This window comes from Zootoca vivipara, chromosome 8 (assembly GCF_963506605.1).
Source record: "Zootoca vivipara chromosome 8, rZooViv1.1, whole genome shotgun sequence".
NCBI classification, from domain to species: domain Eukaryota; kingdom Metazoa; phylum Chordata; class Lepidosauria; order Squamata; family Lacertidae; genus Zootoca; species Zootoca vivipara.
This window is the reverse complement of record NC_083283.1, coordinates 33,870,021-33,886,236: the sequence shown is the minus strand read 5'-3', so window position 1 is coordinate 33,886,236 and position 16,216 is coordinate 33,870,021. Positions and strand designations below refer to the sequence as shown.

Below are 16,216 nucleotides of genomic sequence, written 5' to 3'. Positions count from 1 at the left end.
AGAACGGATCTCCAGAACAAATTAAGTTCGTAACTAGAGGTACCACTGTATTCCATTAAAACTGCTACATACTGTAATACTGTATATCATTTAAGCTGCATTAAGTGTGTGCTTTAATTCCCCCCCCCCTTCAAATATTTTAAAACAAATAATTGTATAAAATTTGGAATAAAAAATCAACATGGAGTACTTTTAAAAGTTTGCTTACCAAATAAAAAGAAAACAATCATGTTAAATTAAATCACTCTCTAGGGCACGGGTGTCAAACACAAGGCCCGGGGGCCTAATCCGGCCCGCCAGACCTCGTCATGTGGCCCGCGTAGCTGCCGCCGACAGTACCCGCTGACAGTAGTTCTGGAGCCTGCGATTGGCCAAGGGTCAAAACTGGGGCGGGGCTGCAGGCGGAGGCCAGGGCGCTGGAGCCACGCTGACGGCCTTGGCCAGGGAATTTCAATATCGAATGAGGCTGAGGGAGGCGGTGGCACAGCGGCCAGATGGGGAAGTGAGATGCAGGAGGAGGAGGAGGAAGCCCGCCGAGGAGGTAGGAAAGCCCTACAGGCGCCGCCGGCAAAGTTGGTGCCGGGGCAGAGCAGCGCTGGATTTTTTTTTGGCGGGCTTTGCTGTTGTCTCCGAGAGCGAGTGAGGCAGCACTGGGGAGCCGCCGCCTGCCGCTTCCCTTCCTCTCCTCGGCTGCATCCAGGAGGTGGGCGAGTGAGCAGGCGAAAGGGACGCGGAGTGAGCCTGAGGGGGAAGTAGGCGAAGCGCAACAGCCGCTCTCTTGATGGAGCCGGGTTTCTCTTCCCTCTTCCCCCGTTTTCTCCTCATAGACACTCGGGAGGGTGCCTGGCTTTTGCTCTGCCCCCCACCCCCAAGCCGCCCTTTGGCTTCTCAGTTCCGGCGGAGCTGCTCCCCAGGGGGCAGCCGGGAGGGAGGCGGCGGCGACGGCACGGGTTCCTGCTCTTCCCGCTCTGCCGCCGCCTCCTCTCAGCCCCTCGTGATGTAGGGCTCCAGATGGAGTCGCCTCACGGTTTGAGTAGGTGGGAGGGGAATTTTTCAAGCCTCCTCTGCCTGCAGTCCCGGCAGGGAGAGGCGGCGGCGAAGATGACAACAGCGCGGGTGGGGGGAAGAGCAGCTCTGAGGCGAAGATGCACGTCCGCTGGGGCTGCCGCTGCCTTCCTCCTTGGGTCCTACAGACACACCCGGCCCTTTGAGGGTGACCAAACTGCTGCTGCGGCCCCCGATGAATTTGAGTTTGACACCCCTGCTCTAGGGCATCAAAACATGCAAACTGAAAATTTCCTAATGGAAATTACCTTATTCAAGTTAACCTCATTGCTTAAAAAATCCCATTAATAAAACACACCACATCACTAAGTGGATGTTCTGTAAATCGGTGATCTTACCGTAGATGAGTTCTTTGGATCCTTTCTTTTCAGCAGGACATGGTCATTTGCTCTCGCTTTGTGGGCCTTGTGAATTTTAAATGGCCAGAACTTGTTTAGGCCAAAGACCAATAAGAATTCACTAGCCTTGATTTTTCAGAATAACCCACAGATATAATATACAAATACAACATTAAAGACATAACAACTACAGATTCAGCAAAACCAGTAAAAATATAAGGTATTCAACTACAATATTAAAAAGTATGGGCAAATAAAAATGTTTTCACCTATTATGGCAGGAAGAGAATGGTGGGATAGGATGGGGAGCTTCATAAAGAGTGTGCCATGTCAAGGGTTGGGGAGCCCTTTTCTCTGGTCACCACCCAAGAACATAAGTAGAGCGTGCTATAACAAGCTTGTGGTGTATCTAGCCCAGCATCCTGTTCTCACAGTGGCCAACCTGATGCCCACGGGAAGCCCATAAACAAGACCTGAATACTACAGCACTCTCCCCTTCTGCAGTTTCCAGCACCTGGTGTTTAAAAGCATCACTGCCTCGAACCATGGAGGCAGAGCACAGCCACTACATCTAATGGCCATTGATAGTCTTTCACCTCTACGGTATGAATTACAAGTGCAATGCAGCTAGAAACCCGCAGCTTTAAAAGGCTGGCTGTTGAACACAGTTTCCATATACATAAAAAGGTAAAGGGTAAAGGGACCCCTGACCATTAGGCCCAGTCGTGACTGACTCTGGGGTTGCGGCGCTCATCTCACATTATTGGCCGAGGGAACCGGCATACAGCTTCCAGGTCATGTGGCTAGCATGACAAAGCCGCTTCTGGCGAACCAGAGCAGCACACGGAAACGCCATTTACCTTCCCGCTTGGAGCAGTACTGGACCTATTTATCTGCTTGCACTTTGACGTGCTTTCAGACTGCTAGGTTGGCAGGAGCTAGGACCGAGCAATGGGAGCTCACTCCGCCGCGGGGATTTGAACCGCCAACCTTCTGATCGGCAAGCCCTAGGCTCTGTGGTTTAACCCGCAGCGCCACCCGCGCCCCGCCCATATACATACAGTTACACAAATTACAAGAAAGTGCTCTTGTAATAAAATGCCTATGGTTTACTTCGAAGCAGATAAAAATGATCTCCCAAGGGCTGCCAGGAACTCTCTGCTGCTTGGAAAGAGAAAACAAAACAGGAAGAGAATGGGATAGCACTGGCAAGACTCATCCTAGAACTATTCGTCCTAGAGCTGTCTGTGGCAATGAGTTCTTCAAATAGTAAATTTAAGGCATATCAGAGGCTTGGGAGGAAGGAAAATCACCAGCAGCATTATCAGTTATCATTGCCATAATCTGGTGGTCTTCTTTTTTTTTTTTACTTACAGCTGGTGCCCTCAGGTGCTGACAGGTAGGATAGCAGCCAGGTCCACTTATTACATCACAAACCCCTGAGGAGCCTTAAGGCGCTTCAGCTGGCCATGCTCCCTCAGAAACTCAAAGACCATCAGAGCAGACAGGCTACCTCAGCGCAGCTGCCCGATGGAAACCCCCCGCTTGGGAACTTAATGCAGCCCATCCCAAGAAAAGATGGCAAGACACAGAAAGCGCTGCAGCTGCGGGTCTAAGCGCCGAGGGGGGCGGCGCAAGAAAGCGAGGAGGGGGAAGAAGAAAAAGAATGCATGTGACAAACAGCTAATCAGTAAGAACAACGGTAACCACAGGACCCTTGATATCGAATCTTATTAGTTTCATATTCATCGGCAACTATAAGCTTATTTTCTGAGGAACATGGGGCGCGAAAGCAGCATGCATGAGTGCACATACACCCAGAGGGTTTTGCTGGCACCCACAGGGCCCTGCTCTCCTGCAGAAATTAGGCTCAAAAGAAGTATTTTATTCAAGCTAACAGGAGACTTTTTGCAATCCTAATTGGGGTGGGAAGGGGCATTTTTGGCAGAGATAGGGGCGTCACGTAGCTGGTGAGGCATGTTCATCCTTCCTTCCCCAGCTAACTCATAGCACTTCCTGAATATTACAGCTGGAGGGGAAAGGTTAGCTCTTGGCTTCCTAGCTGCACTCTCCAGGGAGGTTTCCCCTCCCCCATTAGGCTTTAAAAAAGCAAGAACACTTTTCCCAAGCCAAATTATTGGCTGCAGGGGAGGTTGTTTGCCATGCATGCATGGTGCAGTTGTGGTGCGTGGATTGTGTTCACAATAGTTTCTCTGGTTTGCAAATGTGCCCACAGGCCCCAAAAAGGTTGGTGACCCCTGCCGTAAAACACCGTTGACTCACAACTTGCACATGTTTAACTTGCCTTAGCAGCTGGCCAGCTGCAATCGCACAAACAAAATGCACACACGGCGGAAAGCTTAAAAGCTTTCAAGCTCTCAGATTTACTTAGTGGGCTCTGGGATGTTCTGGTCTTGTGAGATCTCAGGTGGCTCCATGGGAGCTTCCCAGAGGGTGAGGGGAGGCAAGGCCCACAGAGTGCACCAGCTTCAAAAAGGTAGGGATGCTTGTGCACAGGCAGTTCCAGGTTCCTCTGACTAATACAGTAGTACCTCATGTTGCGTATGGGATCCGTTCCGGAGCCCCGTACGCAACATGAGCAGTACACAACATGAAGTGCTGCGTCTGTGCATGTGCGCAGCGTGATTCGGCGCTTCTGCACATGCATGAACCGCCAAACCCGGTTCCAGTACTTCCGGGTTTGGCGCATACATATCCCGTGTCGTACGCAACCCGCAGCATTTGTAACAAGAGGTATGACTGTATGTAATTTTGGCTTTACACACACTCCTCAGAATATAATTTCAGCGCAAGTTGTGAGTCAACTAACAGTGCTAAACTAGTCAAGGACGTTTGCATTTCCAGAATCTCACCTGCTTGCAGATTGCCCACAGAAATGTACACAGTGATTTCACTATCACACCTCTAAGCAAATTGTTCTTATCTTTTGTTGCAAATTAGGTATGACTTTTAGACGTCACCCATTTAAAGTGATCCTCCTTAACTTTAAGCCTGAGTTACTCCAAAACAGAACAGCTTCAGGGGAGATCCCGGATATTCTTTGTTCCATTAAGACCAAGGTTCCAGAATCCAATGTATGTTCCTTACTTCAGAATACTAAGCTGCCATAGAACATTTATAGCTTCATAGCAGCAGTTGTGCTTGACAGTTTGACTCACAACCCAGCCTCATGTGAACAGGTATCAGGGGTTCTTCACCCATAGGGATTCTGAAGACCTATTCCCACCCGCCCTCACTGACATCACCATTAGTGCCTTTATTCTTCTGGCTGTCAGTCAGAAATTCAACATAAGGACTTCAGCTTGCATTGCAGCTGTTCAAGACGCAGCCACTCTGCCAGGAAAAGATGGCAACCCTAGTCCCATTCTTGCTAAAACTTTGGTAACGCTACTGGATTCTGGGACGGTTAGCAGCATTACGTTGCCTGCTTCTCTGATAAGCGAATATGCACTCCTCTCCACGAACCCACTCCTATCTTCTGGCAAAGCCACGAAAGCTGTTGCTGGTCTACAAGCTGCTATCATAGAATTGTAGAGTTGGAAGGTACCCCAAGGGACATGTGCTCCAAGCACCTGAAAAGCAGGAAACTCAATTACGTGGTGAGGCCCTAGGCCTCGCAGCTCCCTCCAAAATGCTGTATATTCCTGTGTATAAGACTACTTTTTTACCCAGGAAAATCTTCTCAAAAGTCAGGGGTCATCTTATACGCCGGGTTGTATTTCTTATACGGCGAGTATATCCCAAACTCTAAATTTTAACTGGAAAAGTTGGGGGTTGTCATGTAAGCCCAGTCGTCTTATACGCTGGAATATATGGTAAATACACAAACACAAGTATATTGGGATAATGGGATAAATAAGGCCACAACTTTATTGGTTACAGATGTGAGCGGTTTGGCTTAGGCAATTGGGTGAAGCAAGACTTTATCCTGACTCCTGCCCATCTGCAGGAAGTCTCATAAGGGTCAACTACTGGAAGGGGGAGCCCTATGATATACATCAATTAAGAGCACCCCCTGAGTCACCGTTGGGGTCGTGGCATGGTCCTAGCCCACACCCAGGCCTTGGACAGGAACCACACCCCTGGATCCCTTTAACAGGATACCCTTAACGTGGAGGGGCAAGTGGAGGCAACAACCTCCCCTCCCATAATGCCTAAACACCACTCAAGCCAAAAGACTAGCCACCTTTTGGCTCGTATATCTCGTCTATTGTATATCAAAGATGGCTAGTATATCTCCTCTCAGACTCCTCTTTCCCAGGCTAAACATATTCATATTCTAGAATAAGACATTCTATAAGGCTATTTCACTTGAGCTGCTTCTACAACAAAGATTTGAACTATCCTTCCATAGTATCAGCAACCTAAGATAACACTATTATCCAGCTTCTAGAACAGGCATCCCCAAACTCGGCCCTCCAGATGTTTTGGGACTACAATTCCCATCATCCCTGACCACTGGTCCTGTTAGCTAGGGATGATGGGAATTGTAGTCCCAAAACATCTGGAGGGCTGAGTTTGGGGGTGCCTGTTCTAGAAGAAAGGGAGAACAACATATACTTTGCAAGGTTGTCCTTTTAAAGGAAGGCTCGAATAACCATTTGAAGTATGATTTGGAGTACAGTGAACCAGCAGCACACTGACTTTCCCTCAATGAGTCCAGCATAAACTGAAAATTAGAAAGTCACACAAATACTCTGTCTGTGCTTGTGCTTGGAAAACTATAAGGCAGATTCTCCTACCCTACCTGGTGGATCTTGCTTCTGCTGTTTGAGCACTAAAGTACACAATAACACCTCAAGGATGAGAGCTCCAGTGCAGACCCACCATAAGCAGGTTATTTATTTATTAATCCATATATATCCTGCCTTTATCCCACGAGTTCAAGGCAGTATATATGGTTCTTCAACCACCATTTGCTATGCTGTATGTGGGCTGATGGAATTGGAGACCAACACCTTGAGGACCACAAGTTCCCCATCCTTGCAGCAAGTGAGGACATTCTACTCAAAGTTGCAAATCTGTCTTTTCAGTTATAAACACATTGTGCTCGTGTGCTCAACAGGGTATGTCCGCATTACAACCACCTGCCGGTACAAAAGAAAGTAAGATCGGATCTCCGGGCTGCTATGAAATTGTTTGTCGTGTTAAGGAACCAACCACCACAAAGGAACCTCCTCCTTGACTGTGAACAACAACCATCAGACGTCATCAGCAACAACATCTAAGGGACCAAAACAGTGCAAAACTCTGGAGATGCTGCTGCCTTAATGGCAGCAATGGTAGGCTGTCAATACAGCTGCAAAATGCAAATGATTGTGTGATATATTCCTCCAACTGATAAGTCTTTTTGGTTTGTTTCACCTTGAGCAGAATTACCTAGCAGTGGAAGAACAAAGAATGAAATTGAGAGATATTTATAATTAACCCTCAAGAATGTTTAGGTTTTTTAGTATTTTAATTAACAGCATTATTTCAGGGGGGAAACAAACAAAAACAGATTATTAGAAGATTATGCTGTAGTGCTGAAGAAAGCTTTGAGGGCCCATCTCAGTTGTGCATGCAAAACCTCCTTTAACACTTAAAGAGTTTAGGGTAGGTATGCTATATAGTTTCTCACATTTTAGCCTGTATTGAAAAATCTCAACTTCATGCAGCTAAGACTATAGCAGAGATGCCACACTGCAAAGAGCATTTACTGTGTCAAAATGAGTTCCGTTCACTTCAACAAACTGAAGGGAGGAAGTTTCTTTTGAGCCCTATTCCAAGTACACATGAAAACTGTTCTTCCATGAGTAGATCGTAAGTGGATGCTATCTGAATTATATGGCTACATAAAAGGTAAAGGTAAAGGACCCCTGACAGTTAAGTCCAGTCATGAACGACTCTGGGGTTGCAGCGCTCATCTTGCTTTACTGGCCAAGGGAGCTGGTGTTTGTCCACAGAAAGTTTTTCCGGGTCGTGGCCAGCATGAGTAAGCCGCTTCTGGCAAAACCAGAGTAGTGCATGGAAACACGGTTTACCTTCCCGCCGGAGTGGTACCTATTTATCTACTTGCACTTTGATGTGCTTTTGAACTGCTAGGTTGGCAACCTTCCGATCGGCAAGCCCTAGGCTCAGTGGTTTAGACCACAGCGCCACCCGCATCCCCTACATAAGGAGGAACCAAATTTGTGGGTTTCCTTTGGGGATGCTAGGTCTTTCCAAGCATGCTTGGTCTTTCCAAGCTTGGCTCCCTGGTATCTGTTTAATTAAAGATGCCGGAGACTGGATCTGGGATCTGCTACATACATGGAATGTGCTTTAATACTACCGTAAGTCAGTGTTCCCCAACCTGGAGCTCTCCAGAGGTTATTGGACTGCAACTCCCATCACCCCTGATTGTCAGCCATATTGGCTGGGGTGGTGGGGATTGCAATGCAAAACAACTAGAGAGCAGCAGCTTGCAGAAGTAAGCTATTATACAGTAAACTATTACACACACATACTGCCTTGTGTGGTATTGACTCATGAAAGAGCAGCTCCTCAAGGTATATATTTAAAAGGCATCAAATGATGTTCTACTTATATACCTCAAATATTTACCTGACATGGACATCAAATAAAAAAGGAATATTCATGACTCAGGCTTACATTTATATGGCTTTATATAGAGAGATACAATTAACTCAGATAGCTAACATTTTCGGTTGGAAACATTTTGAAAATATAGTACTGTAGTTACCAAGTTAAAAAGATACATGGCTCATTCCAGCTGGAATCAATGGGAAAAATCTCTGAAGCTTCCATGAGTTTTTTTTTAAATCAAAACTACTTGAGTTCTGTTTTATGGCACTGATATGGTAGATTAGTTCATATGGAGTATCAACATGGATCAATAATGTATCTGTCTCTGGGGCAAAGATCAGGAGACAATAAGATACATGATAATACTCCATTCTTCTTTTCTTTCTAGACAGATGCTTGTGTACTGTTGAAGCTTAATTTAGAAGCTATGAGCTTCTTGTTAGGTACGGTAATTTTCCCATTGTACTACCCTGTAGTGTGAGTAACACTATCTTCTAAGACTTCTGAATATCCACAATTTGCTCCCATACCAATTTCACTAATCAGCAAAAACATAATAAGAATGTACTCTACTCAGTGCTGTTTTGCACAGCTTGAGTAAATTGAAGGAAATGCAATCATTCAAATCATTCATTCTAGGAGATGTTATTCTCTTCCTCCTCCTCTCATGACTCTTTCAAATTCTCAAAGTACTTTTCCATGGCTCCCCTCCTGTTTCTAGCATATCTGTGGCAGTGACCAAGCCATGGCTCTTTTGGAAATGAGGAACAAGCGTTATGCGGTTAAGGTTATAAGCAAAGGGACAGCATTTTCCATCTCTAAAGCAGAGGTGGGCAGAAAGTAGATGGGGAACTACTGGTAGATATCTGAATTGATATGCAGATTAGGAAGTGTTTCCAACACCCAATTTGTTTAACATATGCAGTGACAAAACTTTTACCAACCTCACTTAGGCTGCTGAAATGAAGAAAGCTAACCTTAAGTGGACCTGTGTGTGAAAGGACTGTGAGCTCAGTATAGTTCTGGTACTGAAATTTCTCGGCACAAAATGTGCTCAGATTAGGTGCTTTGTTCTTTAACTCTAAATGCATCTCTTTTGCACCTTTCTCTGGCAGGTAGATCTTATAAAAAAAACAAAGTAAATCTGACAAGCTTGAAGTGTGTACATTCCTGTTGTAAAGAATACTTGAACAAATGCCTTATCCCTTACAAACCTCCTCCTCTCACCTGTATGATCAGCTGACGGGGGGGGGCCTTTACCCCCTCTCCCTTTAGATGAGAGGTCAGTTAGTGTACCTAGTTAAGTATTTACTGTGATATCATCTACAGAATTCCCTGTTTAAGGAGACCTGGCTTATTCTGCATCCATGCAGGACGGTGGTTAAATAACTCCATGTTTCCTCTAACCTGTTGTTGTTTAGTCATTTAGTCATGTCTGACTCTTCGTGACCCCATGGACCAGAGCACACCAGGCATTCCTGTCTTCCACTGCCTCCAGCAGTTTGGTCAGACTCTAACTTGTAGGCATGTCTAAACAAAATAATCCTATCATTCCAAATGAAAAGACAGAACACCCTTTATTTATGTAGCATAGCTAGAATACAGGAATATGCCTTTTGCAGAAAAGCATACCATTCTGTTCATAGTAGTAACGCTTTCTGATTCATTTCAGACCGGTTCTCCAACTTGAAATAAAAGATGGGGCTGCAAGCTATCCACATCTACCTGGAACCCTGAGAAAACAAATATATGCATTCAGTGAGAGGGTGTATGAGGCATATTGTACAGGATTATGGACCATTTTGTGCCAAGCTATGATAATGACAATGTGTAATGCTATAGGGATTTAGCTACAGTGCTACCCAAAGGCATATGGTGAACTTACAGTAGGAGCCTTAAAACTGCAATCCTAGCCATAATTTCCTGGGAGCAAATCTCGTTGAGCTCAATATGGCTTTACTGAGTAGGTATGCACAGGTTTTGTTTATTTCTTTGGAACATTTATACTCAATGTACTAACTGAAGTTCTTGAAGCAGCATACAATATATTTAAAATACAATAAAATAGACATAGGATTTCTCTGTGAATCTTCTAAAAAAATTAGTTGAACTTTCTGTTCTGGTGAAACACATGAGCTGCACGAAGCCAGGAGAAAATATTAGTTGTCAAAGCACAGTACCATCTTGTGGTACTTAACAGTATTGTTTTGGAGAAATTACCTTGAAACCTATATTAAATGGATTTTGAGCCACAGCCAAAATAGATCTGGGAAAGATTTTATTCTTTTTAAGTATGTCGTGCTTTTTTTCTCTTAAAAAATGTTTGCCAGTACTCTCATTTCAACTCAAGAAAATCACCATTTTATAGTTCAAATCAGGGGAAATAAATACAGTAAATGGACAAAAGTACAAAGATTCACAAAATGTTTAGGTGTACGCGTACCCCTGCACACACACACCCCCAAAAAAGCACTGAGTATGTGTATAGGATTCAGTAACTGTGCCACGGTCTCAAACATCTTAGGAATAAAATAACCTGTTTCAAATACATTTCCAAAGAAAAAGCTATTGGATCAAACACACAAAAATTGCAGTCCACGTAATCACACTTCCATTTTTTAACCTTCTGTGGAAACCAAGGCTGAGAACAAAAAAAAAAATTTTTATACTTTATTAGACTGCAATCTTAATCCCACTTACCTGGGACAAAGCCCCGCTGAATTCATTAGGGTTTATTACTGACTGAAAGTGGTTCGGATTGCAGCCTAATATAATCACTGACCAGTCTGAATGTGCCTAAATACTCTTCAACTGCATTGCACTTTTGAAATTGTGGAACGCTACAGGGACTGGGACACAACACGTCTATTCCATCTACAGTATGTACCAAAGTTTTCCACAGACCCGGTCTCCCACCGCCACACACGACAGCAGCAGTTGAGTGTTCCCTGATTATTTTGGCAGCCATCTCTGTGGCACTGTCATCGACAATCATAGAATCATAGAGTTGGAGGAGACCACAAGGGCCATCCAGTCCAACCCCCTGCCAAGCAGGAAACACCATCAAAGCATTCCTGACAGTTGGCCGTCAAACCTCTGCTTAAAGACCTCCAAAGAAGGAGACTCCACCACACTCCTTGGCAGCAAATTCCACTGCCGAACAGCTCTTACTGTCGGAAGTTCTTCCTAATGTTTAGGTGGAATCTTCTTTCTTGAAGTTTGAATCCATTGCTCCGTGTCCGCTTCTCTGGAGCAGCAGAAAACAACCTTTCTCCCTCCTCTATATGACATCCTTTTATATATTTGAACATGGCTATCATATCACCCCTTAACCTTTTCTTCTCCAGGCTAAACATACCCAGCTCCCTAAGTCGTTCCCCATAAGGAATCATTTCCAGGCCTTTGACCATTTTCGTTGCCCTCTTCTGGACACATTCCAGTTTGTCAGTATCCTTCTTGAACTGTGGTGCCCAGAACTGGACACAGTACTCCAGGTGAGGTCTGACCAGAGCAGAATACAGTGGTACTATTACTTTCCTTGATCTAGATGCTATACTCCTATTGATGCAGCCCAGAATTGCATTGGCTTTTTTAGCTGCTGCATCACACTGTTGACTCATGTCAAGTTTGTGGTCTACCAAGACTCCTAGATCCTTTTCACATGTACTGCTCTCAAGCCAGGTGTCTCAAGACAATGCCAGGACTACTAACCCACCGCTTTCATTTCACACACTTTTCACACACTAGGGCAGGTATAGGGACCAACTTCCCCATCGAACTACCGGTACTTCCCAATCCCCATCCGACTACATCCCCCACTATCCAACTCTCCGTGCGCACCGTTTGCAACATTGCATGCTGGGAGTTGTAGTTACAGGTAGGTAGCTGTGTTGGTCCGCCGTCGAAACAAAATAAAAATTAAATAGAAAAATTCCTTCCAGTAGCACCTTAGAGACCAACTAAGTTTGTCATTGGTGTGAACTTTCGTGTGCATGCACACATCTTCAGATGGGAGTTGTAGTTTACGTGCCGACCATTCGCTGCCGCATGATTCCTGCCGTCTCTATGGTAAGAAAGCCGCGCTGACGATACATCCGGTTGCCATTCTTTTCCCCTTCACAGCGGAACTAATCCCTCTGACCTTTCGTGGAGCCGGGCAGCGTTCTTTGCGCACGTGGAGAGAGAGCGAGTGGCGAGCGGCCGTTGCGACCCCCTCGCGGAAATGGCCGTGTCGTCCGTGGAGGACCTGTTGGCCCGCGCTGAGGAGCGCGAGGCGGAGACGCAGCGCAGTGTGACGGTGCACAAGGAGCTGGAGCTGGAGTTCGACGTGGGCAACCTGCTGGCGGTGGACAAGAACCCGGCGCCGCGCGGCACAGGGGCCGCCTGCTCTCAGCGCGAGGCCCTCCTGCGCGCCTTGGCCCGCGACAACACACAGCTGCTGGTGGGCCAGCTGTGGGCGCTGCCGTCGGAGCGCGCCGAGGCAGGGGCGGGCCCCGTGGTGGCTCGGCTTCCGGACCCTTCGACGCGGCTGCCCCGAGAGAAGCCGCTGCCCAAGCCCAAGCCCCTCACGCGCTGGGAGCAGTTCGCCCGGCTCAAAGGCATCCGCCCCACGCGGAAGAAGCGCGGCACGCTGGTGTGGGACGAGGCGGCCAAGGAGTGGCGGAGGCGCTGGGGTTACCAGAGGGCCGGCGGGGACCCGTCCCGGGACTGGCTGCTCGAGGTGCCCGACTCGGCCCACCCGCTCGAGGACCAGTTCGCCAAGAAGCGCCAGGAGAAGCGCGAGAAAGTGGCGCGCAACGAGTACAACCGCCTCAGGAACCTGGCGCGCGCGCACCGCGGCGGCGCCGCCGAGCTGCATCCCACGGGCCACCAGGACCGCTCCGAGTTGGGCCGAGTCACCGCCCTCGCCCGCGTCTCCACCGCCTCTGTCGGCCGCTTCCAGCCTCGCCTCCCTAAGGAGTCCCGCACTCCGCAAAGCGCCCGGGGCAAGAAGCGCCGCTTCGGGCCCGTGTTGGGAGACCTCGACGGGGAGAAGAAGAGGCAGCTGGAGCTGGTCCGGAGCCTGGGCAGCAAAAAGACACCTCTGGACCTGACCCGCGCGGTCAACAAGCAGCTGCGGGAAGACGAGGCCGAGGCTGCCAAAGCCAAGGGCAAGAAGCAGGGGCAGCGGGGCAAGAGGGGCCGGCGGCAGCAGCAGAGGCCCGGTGGGGCCAAGGGCAAGAAAAGTGGAGGGGCAGCTCGGAGAGGGAAGGCCGGGCGACCGGGAAGTGGTGGTGGAAAGGGGAAAAGAAAATGAGCTTGGCCACCAAGGATGACTGGAGCAGCTGCCCCCAATGTGCATCATCTAAAGAGAACTGGGCGCCTCAGCAAATTACAGGACTCTTAATTATGTTTAAGAAAATGTGGCCTTGAGTTGCAGATACTTCTTTCTCTACTTGGACAATGGTCTTAGACCCTCTTGAGAACTTTGTTGGGCCAAAGACACAAAAGTGGGGCAAGACCTTTATCCCTCCAGAAAACCAAACCAAACCCTGAGCAATAATACTTGACTGAATTAGAGATGGGGTGGCCTTGAGAAGGCAGATCTTTTCACTCTGCAAAGAAGAAAAGTTATGTAAGGCGTATGCAAAGATCTCATGCGAAGATCTCGTGGAATGGAGCATATAATTTCCCAAAAGTTACAGAAATACAGTTCATTTTTTATTCTATACTGTGACTTGGATTGACAATGGTCATTAAATCATGGCAAGGATGTGCTGAAATATTTGTAAGGTTATGCATCATACAAAATATAATCCTAATAGTCTTTCTTTACTTCAGTGATATCTCAAGTGAACATCTTTAAGATGTCAAATATGTGTCTGAAAATGCGTAAGAATGACAAAATGAATGCAGATAAACCTGCAAAGTAATATGGAAAGAGCAGAGCAATTTCAGACCTCATGCATACTTCTTTTTAGCTTAGTTGAATCGCATTCAAAGTTTGATATTACATGGTTCTGAAATATTGATGTGACTCGGAGGATTCCTTCTTTTGAATTTGTGTTTTATATAAATATTTTATGTTGTATAAGAAATACTGGTAATGTGTCTTTGTCTTAAATTGGGAGCTCACTGACTTAAATTCATAGGTTAGAAATGTTTTTCTCAACTCTTATAAAACCTGGGAGAAACCTAAAGTATGTTATTTTCATGTAATGGATTCTAAACTAGAAAAACCCTACAAGCCTGATTTATGATGTTTTGAGAATTCAGAGATTACCATAATTCCATTCTTTTAAGAAGACACCACCACACATATATCCTTGCCTTGAAAAAGCTACAGCTCACATTGTTAAAAACATTTTATGGGTATTTAATAGCCTATATTTGTGAAAAATGCAGTGTGGTGTTAGTACAGATTTGGTAGCCTGTTTTCATTAGTCATGAAAGGCTAAGGTGTCCTTACCTTTTAAAAAGAGGAATGTATATGAAAATATTACTAGCTATTGTACAGTCGTCTTGAGAGCACTGCAGGAAGGCTGTTCTATCACCGGGTTGTATTTGAAAGCTGCTTTCTGCTTACCATACTTAGTAGCTGCTTCCTTCCCTCCTCCCCACTTTCATTTAAAAATACAGAATTCTAAATGTTCTAAAAATTCTAAATGTTCTAAAAAAGTACTTGTGCACTTACACCAAATCTCTGAGAGTTGGAGAAGGTACCAGTAACACAGCAGCAGGCAACTGGCAGCCTGAGGCCCAGCTCTCCCTGCCACCAGGACTTTCCCAGGGCTTTTTTCCCCCCCAGCTGGAACTCCAGCACCTTTCAGGTGAGCACCATTGCCATTATAAGAGAACAAGGGAGATGTTCATGGTGAGTTCTGACACCTCTTTCTAGAATAATAGCCCTAGTTTTACCACCTCACACTTCTATCTTCTCAGCGGCAAAGAGATCACAATAGCTTTCTGCATGAGCCAAGACACAAGTACTGAAGTTTGTACCTTCCACAAATGCAGTTCCATTGAACTTCAGAATCCTAGAATCTTAGAGTTGGAAGGTACCCAAGGGTCATCTAGTCCAACCCTCTGCAATGCAGAAATCTAAAGCATCTATAACAAATGGCCATCCAACCTCTGCTTAAAAACCTCCAAGGAAGGAGAGTACACAACCTCCCAAGGAAGACTGATCCACTGTCAAACAGCTCTTACTGTCTTCCAGAGCAAGAGAAAAAAAGATGGCTATCATTTCTCCTCAGTCACTTCATTTCCAGGCTAGAAGTTCTTGATAAAATAGGAAGCTGAATTGTACTCGGTGAGATAATTTATTAATTCTAGATCAATACTGCTGACACTGATTGTCAACGGCATTCTGGGATTTCAGATTGGTCCTTCTCAGCCCTACTAGGAGATGCCAGTGTCTCAGCCGGACGACCTTTTACCTGCAAAATATGGGCACTCACTGAGCTGTAGCTAATGCCCATTGCATCCCAACAGTCTTTTATTTTTATTTATTCAACTTAAGTATACCCGGAGGTCTCAGGGCAGTTCACAAGAAGACCACAACATATAACATCAAACCAAAAGCAGTAACCTAATAACGCGCCCCCCCCCAAAAAAAGCCACATTCTAAAAGGGTGTTGGATGTCAGTAAGATCAACCAAAGGCCTGGTTAAATAATAATAATAATAATTTTTTATTTATACCCCACCCTCCCCAGTCAAAAACCGGGCTCAGGGCGGCTGACACCAACAGAATTACAATAAAACATAAAAACAATTAATTAAAATACAGATTAAAACACAGTATTAAAATTAAAGTGCAGCCTCATTTCAAGTAGGCCATAAATCCAAGCCATGAGGGAGAAAAACACAGGGGTCAGACTGAGTCTAACCCAAAGGCCAGGCGGAACAGCTCTGTCTTGCAGGCCCTGCGGAAAGATGACAAATCCCACAGGGCCCTGGTCTCCTGGGAAAGAGCGTTCCACCAGGTTGGGGCCAGTACTGAAAAGGCCCTGGCTCTAGTAGAGGCCAATCTAGCCATCTTATGACTCGGGATCTCCAGAATATTATTATTTGTGGACCTTAAGGTCCTCCGCGGGGCATACCAGGAGAGGCGGTCCCGTAGGTACGAGGAACGTTTTGCACCCTCCAGACCTCTCGAGGAGGCACACGAAGGAGGACCTCAGAAGATTATCTCAGGGACTGGGTAGGTGCATATGGAAAGTGGCGGTTCTTGAGGTTGCGGTC

The 16,216-nt window shown here is 46.3% G+C and overlaps 1 protein-coding gene across 1 annotated transcript; it reads left to right on the top strand.

The window, feature by feature from the left end:
* Nucleotides 1–12,110: 12,110 nt before the first annotated feature.
* On the top strand, nt 12,111–15,491 carry RRS1 (ribosome biogenesis regulator 1 homolog). Its single transcript, XM_035126331.2, has one exon. The coding sequence runs from the start codon at nt 12,214–12,216 to the stop codon at nt 13,285–13,287; it is 1,074 nt and encodes a 357-aa protein (XP_034982222.1). The 5' UTR covers nt 12,111–12,213; the 3' UTR covers nt 13,288–15,491.
* The last annotated feature ends 725 nt before the right edge of the window (nt 15,492–16,216 follow it).

Excerpts from the sequence above, each read along its gene's own strand:
- RRS1 (XM_035126331.2), top strand. The coding sequence starts at position 12,214 with ATGGCCGTGTCGTCCGTGGAGGACCTGTTGGCCCGCGCTGAGGAGCGC.